Source organism: Rattus norvegicus, chromosome 9, assembly GCF_036323735.1.
Source record: "Rattus norvegicus strain BN/NHsdMcwi chromosome 9, GRCr8, whole genome shotgun sequence".
Lineage (NCBI taxonomy): Eukaryota > Metazoa > Chordata > Mammalia > Rodentia > Muridae > Rattus > Rattus norvegicus.
In genome coordinates this window covers 56305356-56317987 of record NC_086027.1, presented here as the reverse complement: position 1 = coordinate 56317987, position 12632 = coordinate 56305356, and the positions used below count along the sequence as shown (strand labels likewise).

The 12632-nt window shown below is 42.6% G+C and overlaps 1 protein-coding gene across 5 annotated transcripts in view; it reads right to left on the bottom strand.

Moving 5' to 3' along the window:
- The window catches only part of Mfsd6 (major facilitator superfamily domain containing 6), an 85298-nt gene that overhangs the window by 32462 nt on the left and 40204 nt on the right, over positions 1-12632 (bottom strand). For all 5 annotated transcript variants that reach the window (NM_001106911.1, XM_006244898.5, XM_063266940.1 and 2 more), the window contains 1 exon segment: positions 1460-1557. In NM_001106911.1, coding sequence (NP_001100381.1) covers positions 1460-1557 — 98 coding nt within the window.

The following is a 12632-nucleotide window of genomic DNA, read 5'->3' as shown; positions in this document are numbered from 1 at the left end:
CAGGTTCCTGCTGCTGACTGATCCTATATTCCTGTATCCAGAGGCCACTAGGCAGGTTCCTCTTGGGCCAGGAATGTGAGCAGAAGTGGCAGTCTCCCCTGAGCTCTCAGGATTGTCTGCGCTTCTGAGGATCCAGCTCTCTCCCCTACTGCTTTATGATTCTTAAATGACACAATGCTGAGATTGCACTTCACTGTAAAACCCTTTCAGCCTTCTAATAGTTACAGACAACAGCTTTCCTTTTGACAAATAATAACTTGCTATTATATAACCCAACTTTGTGTGTATATACTTGTAAACACATTTTCTCCTACTGATGACACATTAGATCAGATCTGAGAAAAGCACCTTTAAGTCGTGCATATTTTTGAATTAAATAATTACGTGACTACAAATGATACATATTGGGCTAAAGCAATGGCTCAGGTGTTAAGAGCAACCACATGGTGGTTCACAACCATCTGTAATGGAATCTGATACCCTTGTCTGGTGTGTCTGAAGACAGTGACAGTGAACTCAGATATGTAATTAATTAATTAGTTAACTAAAAAAAACAAATGATATGTATTCTGTGGTTTAGCATGTTCTCTTTTTCACTGTGAGCAGGGACTATAATAAACGAGCAGTCTCCTTAGATAAGTAATTGTGAACCTGAGTCAGGACAGGGCATTTCCCTGGCTGAAGTCCACTCACATCCTTCAAGTTAGCAAATAATATAGCAACACCTAATGAGGCTAATGAAGTTATGCACTCGCAGACTGTTTGAACGTGATTTAGGAGCCCAGGTTGTCACAGGGCTTCTACTCCAGTATTCTCATCCTGAAAATCATAATCATAATACCAATCACTGTATAGGCTAGGAGAGCTTTTAGAATCTAGATAGGGTCATGTACACTAACATGGCAAGAGGCTTTGGACACAGATCAATGCTTTTTGTACTCTTAATCCACATGCTAAGAGCCTTTCATATTTATATCTTGGTGGGAAACAGTGCCCTGAGGCAACAGAAGGAAGTCAGGAGAATTTGTTGAGTAAAGACTTAGGTGGTTTATGGAGAAACAGTAACATGACTCGCAAGGCTTTGTTATAAATCACCAGATGCAATAATAATAACCAAAGAGATAAAATATTAGAGCCCTATTTTCTCATATATACAGTGAATATAAAAGGAACATCAGAAGAACCTGAGCCTTTGAAAGATACATCCTTTTATATTTTAAAACCAGCTGTGGAAGAATGTGCAACAGAATTTTTTCCTCTTTCCTTGTTTAAACGAGGGTGTGGAAGGCACCCAGCTTTGTTTGGCTCAACACAAGGGAGCATTCAAAGCAGCTGAAGAGCCAACACCCACAATCAGAGCAGTGGACCCTCCCTTCTGGGATAGAACCTGATGAAGAAGGTCAGGCCCAGGGCCACTGAGGTCACTTCAGGACAGTTCTCTTGCTAGCTGTCACCTCACCTTGAAGAACTTCCATAGGGAGGACAGTCCAGGCATTTTCCAGGTAGGAAATGTAAATGTAGCGAGCTGTATTACAGGCCAGGCCAATGTACAAAACCCTGGAAAAAATAAATGAGGGAGAGTAAAGTTGAGGGTCAAGTGTGAAACACAAATTTTGAGTACTACTTATTTTGCTTTCCAAACCATTCATGATTAAACAGATATGTTCCAAACTTAGGAACAGGGTAGCTCATGGTTCTAAGCCAGTGGAGGAAGGAGACTGTCCCTACACCTTATCTATCTACTGCCTTATGCTTAATGTCCCCAAATGCTTAACGTCAAAGCCAGCATCACCCTTCCTGAAACTTCATTACTGGAAAAACCGAAGCTTGTTCATATAGTCTGGGTGCACGGCCAGCTATATAATGACATTGCTGGCCTCCTTCCAGGTGGCTGGAGCCTAACCTTTGCTGGGACCATAGCCACTTCACAACAATGGGCAGAGAGGCTAAAATGGATGGGGGAAGTGTAAAAATGGGAACCTAAGCCTCGATTATATATGCAGGTCACCAAAGAGTTTCATAAAATTCACATCTTTGAAAGCCACAAATGCTACACAAATGAATTAAGTGTGGCCTTACCAACAGTTAGTTAGAAGCATTAGAATTTAAATTAATATAATTTTTATGAGTTAGTATAATTTCATGAAGAATAAAATGTTATTCTTCTTGTACCTTTTCTCAACCACTTCCAAAATGTAGAAATTTTCTTTGATTCATGGGCTATACAAAAAAACAGGATGTCATCCAGGTTTGGCCTTTAAGCCACAACCTTGACGACTGGTCTAGGTCATTCATTGCTAGCCTTAGCTATATATCAAATTTACTCTGATAATTTCCAAACACGCGTGTCAAGACCCATCTCAATAACAAGCATTCTGGCTAAAGCCCAGTTGTGGTACAATGAAAACCTCCAAAGCTGTTCGGAGACTGAGTCAGGGTGGAGAACCACAGTCACGCTTCTCCCAAGCTGTCTCCAGTGATATCCCATAAACCCGTCCTATGCAAAACTGTTAATCACCCTCTAACATTCATACCTTGAACATTCTCTACCATACCTAACATTCATATCTTTAAACATGCTTTTGAACTGAGAAACTTTATTTGATCCAGGACTCAGTTCAAATCCCTCAGCCTAAAGTAGCACAATGTCAGACTGCCAGATTAAAGGGTGCATCATACTGTGACTTCCAGATTGTCCACACGTGGAGCTCAGTCACAAGAGTGACTGGTGTGTGCCTTCTGGGACTCTTAGTTCTTCACTACAACCAACAAGCTTAGCTGCTAGGAATTTAATTTAACCATTACTTTGTGCCCTTGGTTCCAAAGTCACGACAGATAGTGTGCTAGATCAAAAAGAGTCCCATAAAGAAAAATGAGAATAGTCAGTCGCTTTAAGCAATTAGCAAAAGTTGAGCTAAAAGAAAAGTGGTACTTGAGTCTATGAAAAGGCAAAGACACAGACGTACTTACTGGTTGAAAAGTATTTCAGCAAAGCAAGAACCCCTTGAGTGTTTGAACGAGCAGGATATTTAAACTATAATATAATCTCCTTTATAGACCGAATGTGAATGTATTTGGTTGTCATCAAGGAAGCTCACATGAGTGGATCCTAATCCAATGTGACAGGTCTGGTATCTTCAGAAGAGGAGAGGAGGAATGAAGGGGCAGACAGTTGAAGAAGGCAAGTCAAAGAGTGGCCCTCAGAGAAGCTAACCCTGATGGTACTTTCATGTTAGACCTCCAGCTTCAAGAACTTTGAAGCAAAACAAGGTTCTAAGCCAGTGTTTTGTTAGGGTGACTCTGAAGTCAATGCATTTACTCTGAGTTTGTTAATAAAAGGAAGCTGCTGGGTATTTATTAGGCCTTCTTCCGAACAGACCAAGTCTTTACGCATAAAGTTATGTTCAGGGTCTTAGACTGTTCCTTGGTACCAGTGACCTGAAACACTTCTCAGGGAGAGCGTGGGTGGAAACCCATGAGCCATTGCTATGAGGGTAGTAACAACTTTCATCACTTTCCTATTTGTAGCATAAGTGACAAGAAAAGCAGACAAGAAAGAGGCAGGTTTGGAGGAGGTATTTGGTGTAAGCGACATTACCCACTAGGATGTGTGAGCAGAGAAAAAAGCCAACTGGCCAGATTAACCTAAATTGGAGCAAACTGTGAAGGTCGGAGAAGAGACCTTATGAGACTGTAACTTTTTGTATAACCACAGTTCATGGTAGCAGCAGTTTTGGGGTGAGTGGTAGGCACAATAAAGCTGGTATTATTTTCAATGGGTGGTGTTGAAGAAAGACAGAGAATTGTGAAGTCATTCGGGATTCCTGATACAGCAAATATGAGCAGGATACCGAGTGTAATGTGGTGGAGTGCCCAACCCCAAGAGCCAGACAAAGCCACATGTGCTTTGTTAATAAGAGGAATAAAAGGAAAACCACATGTGCATGTTTACCCAAACATCTCTGTGCACTCGGTACACTTCTGGGTTCAAGGAGAATAAAAACAAACAGAAAATGTTCCTTGTCTTAAACAAAACCCGACCATCCACTGGGAAGGAAGCAATGTAAATAAACAGTTAAAACAAGGACATACGCACAAAGATGCATGGGAGCACTTGCTACCCATATTAGGTCAGACACACCCAGGTTAAAGCCTGACGAAAGTAGAAACAGTTACGCACAGCAGGAGCAGAGGGAACAAGAATTAACCAGAAAGTGAAAGAGGGATAGAGACTGTGTTGAAAAGATACAAAAAGGGCAGAAAGTATAAGAGCAGAAGGGCATAAGGAAACCACTTCATCCTGACTTATTCCAGAAATTAGTCCAGAGACAGCACAGGTATAAACAGCGAGTCTAAGTAGGCTTATCCTATGATACTCAACCAATTCTCTACACAGCCCACCTGTAGCTCCAGGTTCCTGTGTTTTGTGAGCTGGGTTTCTATTTCAGCTTAAACTAGCAGGGACCAGAGAGATGGCTCAGTGGGCTGCTTTCCCAGAGGACTCAAGTTCAAGTTCTAGCACCTCTGTCAGGCGACACAACTGCTTGAAACTCCAGCCCTGGCCAAACGGACACTGTCTCTGGCTGCCACAAATATCCACACACCTGTGGTGCGCATGCATGCACACATGCACGAACACACACACACACACACACACACACACACACACACACACAAAACTAAAGAAAAATAGTAAAAATAAATTTAAAAAATAGCAGGCTCCTAGTTGAGATTCTACTGAATACCTTTGGTCTGTTGAGAGTCTGGGAGTAACGAAACCACTTAGTTGCCTAAAGAGTTGAAAAAAAATCACAAGAAATAGTATTTCCACAATCATTTTCTTTCTGAACCAAAGAGAAGGAGGGGGGGATCGGGGGGAGGGGGAGGGGAGAGGGAGGAGGAGGAAGAAGAAGACAAGAAAGTGATCTGTAGAGACAGCCCTAAGGAAACTACTTCCTTTCTTCAGAGTCATATATCAGAAAGCACATGGAATGAAGTGGGAACACTCAAATCAAACCAATATTCTTTTAAAAACCATTTCTCACGCAACCTACCTAGCCCAGCACTGTGCCCTCTAGCCCACATGCATGCTGAAGGAACACTGTCCTAGCACCACCCCATCCCTGTGTCCTGACGGTGCTCCTTCAGATGCTACTCATCTGTATGCCATACAAGAGCCATTCCCTTTTACAAACATCACCATGTGACTCTCTGCGCAACTCAGCTCAGTAACCACACATTATAAGCTGACCTTGTTGTCAGTGGAAGGCAAGGTCTCCGATATTATGTTCACCCCATCTTACATTTACTGCCTGATATAATGAGTACTCAATAAATATTTATGAACTGGTGGGAATTATGAATACTTGAAATCAAACACTGATTAAAATAAATATTTAATAAGCACATTTACACTATATGCTAGGGACACTGTGGCAAATAATATATATTCATTGCACATGTATTATGTGTATAAGTGTGCATTTTCAGATAGCTGGTTAGAGTACAGGAATACGTGAATGGTTTATGAAGAAGTTAATTAAGTTCTTAGAAACAGGAAGGTTAAAAAAGATGTCCATATTTGGCAACATTTTTGACAATGTCCATGACTAAGCTTGAAGATAAATGTGATCTCTGTAGAGATGTAAAGAGCTCAATGCATGGGGGTAAGATGTGGCTTTGGGGGACATCCTGAAATACTGTACAATGGAACCCAGCACATGTGCAGAAGCAGACAACAAGGCTCTGCTCACCATAGGCTTGTCTCTCTGAAAAACAGAATTGTTAACACGTAAGCCACAAAGTTACAAGAACCAGTAGTGTTCCCATAGCACAGCTGAAGGGACAACCAAGAACTCCTGTGGGACATCAGGCAGGTATCCTGGGCTACTGATACTGATATCAGTATATCCAGTATACCCTGCCTTGAACTACAGGACATAAGAACCACCCTGCATCAGAAAAGAAGATGGGAGAGAGGCGATGATCATCTTAGCTGCCTGTGTCTTGTTCAGATACCATAAAGGTTAAGTTGAAAAACTCTGAGGTTGCTGCTGGACCAAGTCATTCTGTGTTATTGTCAGATCTTTCTCCTCTTGGATGGCTAAGAAGATAGTAGGATGATGAAAACCACCATTAAAAAGGTCACTGTAGTGCCAGTCTCTGGTCATATTTACATTTCTTTATTTTTTTACCCGTCTATATATGTCCAGGAAGAAAATTAGAGTGTTCAAAACTGAATTGGACAATTAGACTGTCATTAATGAGATCCATCTACTTCTGTTCAGCTGTTATGTTTTCCAAATGGGTAAAAGCTAAGTGAACACACACACACACACACACACACACACACACACACACACACACACAAATATATATTACTTAGTTTTTCCTAGTAGGGCTGCGGTAGCCACATGGTATGAATGCTATAATTTCCAGAGCACAATCACTGGAATTTGACATGTTGGTTACTTTAGGAAAGGCTTCCAAAGTTTAGCTGACTCTAGGTAACATTTGAGAGAACTCAAAAAGTTAAATTAAAACTGAAGCTAAAGGAGACTTGTGACCAGGTTCAAAGACGCTCCTCTTGCTTTTGTCATTGCAAAGACATGACTTACAAATCAGATAAAAAGAGAAAAGCCAGAAAATGAAGGGGATGGAGAACCCCAGGTAAGATGATGTGCAAGAGTAGCCATGGGACCTGGAGAAGCAGGCTACAAGGACACTCAAGCAGGTTGATACCTCTTCTTTGGAAGGAGGGAATGCAAGGCAGACCAGGTATTGTCTGAGGCCTTCCTCAGTTTCCAACTGGACTTAACCCTAGAGCTGCCTGGGATCTCCAGCATCTGTCTGGATCAGCTTGTTCCCAAAGAACTAGTAGAAGAACCCAGGTTCTGATGACATCATTGGAGACCTACTTAAAACTACACCTGAGGCTGGGCTTTCCAGTTACACAATGCATCCTCCTCTTCACTTAAGTCTCTCTGAGTAAGGTTTTCTGCCACAACTGTGAGTCCCATGGGACACAAATGTTAGCTGCCTTGTGAGCTAGCAAGTTCTACATCTACAGATGGCTAAGCCAAGGCCAGGTAGAGATCTGTCAAGGACTAGAGGCCACAGCAGGATGAAGCCAGTCCTGTGTGTCTATTCCAGTATAAACTACAGAGTACTTGCTTAAGCAATAGACAGTTACTGTCTTGGGATTCCTGGGGCTTGGAGTTCAAGAAGAGGGTGCCGGTAGTGTCAGTTTCTTCAAATGCCTTCCACCCTAGTTTATCAGTGGCTGTCTTGTTCTGTCATTGTGAAGTATGTCTTCCCTCTTGTTTGTGTCCCAATCACTTCCCAGACAGCAGTCAGGATGGATAAAAGCCCCTACAAATGCCTTCAGGTTAATTTAACCACCTCTACAAACACTCCATACAGTCACTGAGGTCCCGGAAGTTAGCACCTCTAGGAATTTTCAGAGCACACAATGCAACTCAGAAAGAAACAGACATTTGCAATTCAAACAGGCAGAAAACCTTCACAGAGAATGTTGATCTTCCCGAGTGTGTCACTGAAGCCTCCTCATCAAGGAAGGGCCAGTGCTGCTGTCCCAGCGACTCTGTAGTTAGGTGGCAGAAAGAGATGGAAGGAAGCTGGGTCTATGAGAAGGGCTGTGAGCACTCGGTACAGCCTCATTCAGACATATTTGCTCACTTACTTTAGCTGGGGGATGGCATTTGCCTTTCCACTGGTTGATATAAAATGAAAGGCTTGTACAAACAATGTTAATTAGTGAGCTTTGCCAGTGCAGAGCACAGTGGGACATGTGGATTATGTTGGCCGCTCTTCTTGAGTAAGGCAGGCATACTTGAAGTAGCCTTTTCAATAAATTCACTTTTGAACAGACCAAATAAACCAGTAAAGAATAAGTGTAGGCCTAGAAAAACGGCTCAGTCAGCAAAGGTGCCTGCCACCAAGTCTAGCAACCTGCCTCAAAGCCCCAGAACCTACATGGTGGTCCGAGAGAAGTAACTCTGTGAGTTGTTCCCTGACCACCTCACATGTGCTGCAGCACCTCATGTATCCGTCCACCATGAAACACACGCAACATCTATGCTCTGACCATTCTGCCCAAACCCAGAAGACTCTAGGTTCCAAATTCCACTGAAGCCACATAGCTCTGGAGAGCACGAGGGTGCAGCAGCACTGCTCTAAGTCACACCCACATCCCCATCACTGGCTGGATGGACGGAGAAGAGTGTGTGAATGTCTCCTGCGTAGTTCTACTCCCATCTGAGCATCACGGAACATAAAGGATACGGGCATCCAGGGAGGGGAGGTCTGATGTGCGATTTCTTTCAAAACCACAGCTTAAGGTAGACCAGAGTTTGAACTAAGAGAAGCACAGTGGCTTCTCCAGCCATTTCACAGAGCAGGGAGAGGGTTGAGGGGATGGGATTCAGCACAGGGTCACTATTGGACTTGACAGGCACATATTGTTTTCCTCCTGCAGGGTGGGTCCCTGGGCCGTAGCCTGGCCATGTTAATGTTTTCACAGGACATGCTGAGCATTTAGATTAAAGAAGCTGGGTGTGTATTTGTGTTGGCTTTGGAAAATCTTTTGACATTTTAAACTTTCACGAATCAATGAGAAGAGCAGGCAGAAGAAAAGTAGAAAAGCAAATGCCACTCAGCAACGGTCCAAGATTCTGGATCGCAAACAAAGCTTATCCAGAGGCAAATGGTGTTCTGGGAAGAAAGGAGCCCAGAGGCCATCTCCACTGAGGAAGCTGGAGACACCACAGGCATCTGTCCAATGGAGGCAGGCTAGAGGGTGAGGAAGGGTTCCTTGCTTCCTGAAGGCCAAAAGGTGGCTGCCTTCAGACTTTGAGAGATGGTACTTAAAAGTCTCCTGTTAGCTATGTAACAGAAATCAAGGACAGGCTCATGGTGAGAGAAGAAGGGAGTTAAGAACAAGCCACAGAGAGCACAGAGCACTCAGCACAGAGCACTTGACCTGCTCTTTAAATCTAATCCCAGCCCTTCATTAACCTTTTAGGGAAATCACTCTCTCTCTCTCTCTCTCTCTCTCTCTCTCTCTCTCTCTCTCTCTCTCCTCCCTCCCTCCCTCTCTCTCTCTCTCTCTCTCTCTCTCTCTCTCTCTCACACACACACACACACACACACACACACACTTCTGCCTTGATCTTAAAATCTCATTTTACACGTATGTATTATCATGTTCTGCCTACATTTGAAATTGATTTCTAAAAGATCCTACACAACTCCAGAATAGTACAATTAGTAGTAATAACTTAGTAAGAAAATAGTCATAGACATTATCAGTGATTTCATTAATCACAATGAAGTCACGATATCATCTATAGTGGCAACACTGACAATAATGTCTGACATGTGTAAATGACCAGATGACCTGATCTGAAATCTCACTCTTCTCTCAAACAAGGGGAGATTATGGACAAATCTTGTTTGATGTTTGTTTGTTTGATTGATTGGTTGTTTTAGGCTTGCACAGTAGGTTTGCCAAACCAATGCACATGTCCTAAAGGATGTGTACACATGCAGAAGAAGAAAGGTTTGCCACTGCTGGACTCCTTCCTTGGCTATTTTGCTATGCTGAGCCATGAGTTCCTTTACAACATCCCCTGGCTGTGAGAGTATTTGGAAATTTCTTTACATACGGTTCAGGCTTTGTTCCTGACTCTATGTAGAGGCATAAAATTTAGTCCAGGCTGCCCCAAGAAGGTACCTGGGTTGTAAAAGAGCAGACATCCATTTCTAAGTTTTGGAGACCCATGATTATATTTGGTGGCAAGTCTCTTACTATCTGGCAGAAGACTGCCTTCCTATTCACAGTCTCCTCACATTCTAGGAAATGAGACAGAGAAATAAGGAAGGAAGGAGGAAGAAACAGGGAGGGAAAGGGAGAAATGGACAGAAAATGTAGGAGGAAGAGAGGGGGAGAGGAGGGGAGGGAGAGAGTCAGGGAGGAACTGAACCAACAAATTTGAAAAGAAATGAGCACAGAAGCACATGTCTAATAAGCACTAATCCCATGTGCTCATGACCTCATCGAAGCCTGATAACCTGAAAAGGTTTCATCCCCGGGCAGCATCCCAGTGACAGATCAAGTGTCAACAGGTCGGTTCATGGGAAGACACAGGCCAGCCCTCCACAGCACAACTCTGTCTCAAAGGCGCCTGAGACTTGAAAGTTGTAGCAGACATTGTTCAGTCTAAGAAGCAAAGATGACTAAGGCGTAAGAATGGGTTCCATAAGGAACAAAAGTCTTTTTTTTAATTTGCATTGGATATTTCTTTATTTACACTTCAAATGTCACTCTCAACTTCTTGTCCATAAGCTCCCTATCCTCTACCAGGAACAGAATTCTTGCCATGCTAACTTATAAATTGAGAGTTGAGAGTGAGGCTTTGAAGGCTGATGGTTTTCAGGGTGTCCAAACAATAATCCACCAGAAACCCAGAACCATCAGAGTGTCCCAACGCGAAGTCACAAAACCACAAACTTACTAAAAGTGTGACTGAGATTTCTTTTCAACTTTATTTTTAACACATACATACTGTCAATTTATTAACGAGCCGTGTCACCATGGGCCTTTAACAAACACAACTCTCTTCTTAAAATGGACACAGCAACACGTAACACCTGTTGGTAAAGCACTTAGTACATTTCTGCAAAGCACTGTACGTGTAATAAGCATGCAAATGGTAGCACAGCCACCGCTATTCTCATTTTCTTATCCTATAATTATATTTTATTGCAAGGAGAGATTGTTACCAAATTTTACTTATGCTCTAGATTACAGGGAAATTCAGAAATCTTGATGCTGTTTAAATAGGATAAAATTTTTTCAACTGAATTGAGAGCACTCAAAACTTACAGTTCAATAAAAAAGAGCAATTCATATGTTCTCTAAAATCCAAAGAATGCAGTAAAATGGACCTTTCTAGATGTATAGCACCATAAATACTTAAGTAATTTTTATTTTAAAAACAAACAAAAACAAGAAAAGAGGCTAGCGAGAAGGCTCAGAAGGTAAAGTGCCTGACACAAAAGCATGAGTTTGGATTCCCCAGCACCCTTGTAAAGTCCAAGAATGGTCCTGTGAGCTGTAACCCCAGCTCAAAGGTATGGTAGAGAGCCAAGAATCCTTGATGCTCATTGGCCAACCAGTCAGCCAATCACTGAGTAGCCCTAGCACCAGATGTCAACCTCTGGTCCCCAAATGCATACATGCACAGACACATACATATACACCAACATGCACCCAGATATACTGTTTTCCCATAAACATTTTTTCAAAGAAAGAAAAGACTGTTTATGTTATCCCCTGCTCAAATTCTATCCCTCTTAGAAGAACACTGTCACTGTTCCTGAGATCCTCGAGCCATGCAGGACTCCTGCCCACTTTGCTCACTTGGGCCATTCACATCCTATATTTTCTTTGTCCCCTAAATCTTAATGTGCAGGACTCAGAATGACTGACATTTCTTCGAAGAGAGCACCCCCACACATATACCCAGCCTACCCAAACTAAACCCACTCCCTTGCCTTAGCTGATTAGGGGTGGTTCATGAAATTGAAATAATGTTTACTCTTTATTGCCACTCCAACAGAACATTAGTCCAGGAAGCCTGTTCATCTGACATATTATATACTGCATATTTGCTCGCATCTACAAGAGTGCCTGCCAAGACTGTGTAGTTAATAAACATTTGCTCAAGGGGAGAACTTATAACCGTAATGATCCTACTTCCTATTCCTAGCTGAGCGCTTAGTCAATACTGTACATTATCTCACTGGCTTTTAAAAATGCAGTAAACTCAGGTACAGTTGCTCCAGTTTCACCAACAAGGAACTTGAAACTCACAAAACCAAGACAAGTAAGAGCAAACATGACGGCTGCCATACTACCCAACCACCTAGGGCTTGGACTGGCAGCTGTAGTGAGGCCTAGGCTGAACTACTTCACTCTGTCTCAGTTTCCGAAATGGAATAAAATGGCTAGCAATGGAGGTAACCCAGGACTGGACTACCGGTCTATCACCCACACTCTCAACCTCTACAGGCAACCACAACACACAGAGACATGGTGCAAAGACATGAAACCAGGGAGTATAAACAAAACACCAGTTCATCCTCTGCTGTTAATGCCTGAACCACATTCTGCGTGTGGTTTTCCAAGGAAAGCAAAGATTTAATAACTGGTGCATGTCACAGAGTCTTTCAGGCATGTTTTCAGTAGAAACTCATCAAAGAATAGCTCTTAATAGTTCAGAAATAAGAATGAATTATGCCCTTCCCTTCTCCATCTGCACCCAGAGCTAAGGCTGCCCAGACAGAGCTGGTCTCTCGGGAGTGTTCACACTCCTACGATCAAAGGCTCACGGGCCCAAAAGAAGGACAGGCTCCAGTCAGAAACAGCAAGACCAACTAACAACAGAGATATCCAGATGGTGAAAGGCAAGCTCAAGAACCTAAGCAACAGAAACCAAGACTACATGGCATCATCAGAACCCAGTTCTCCCACACAGAAAGTTCTCAATACCCAACACACTGGAAAAGCAAGATTTGGATTTAAAATCACATCTCATGATGGTGATACA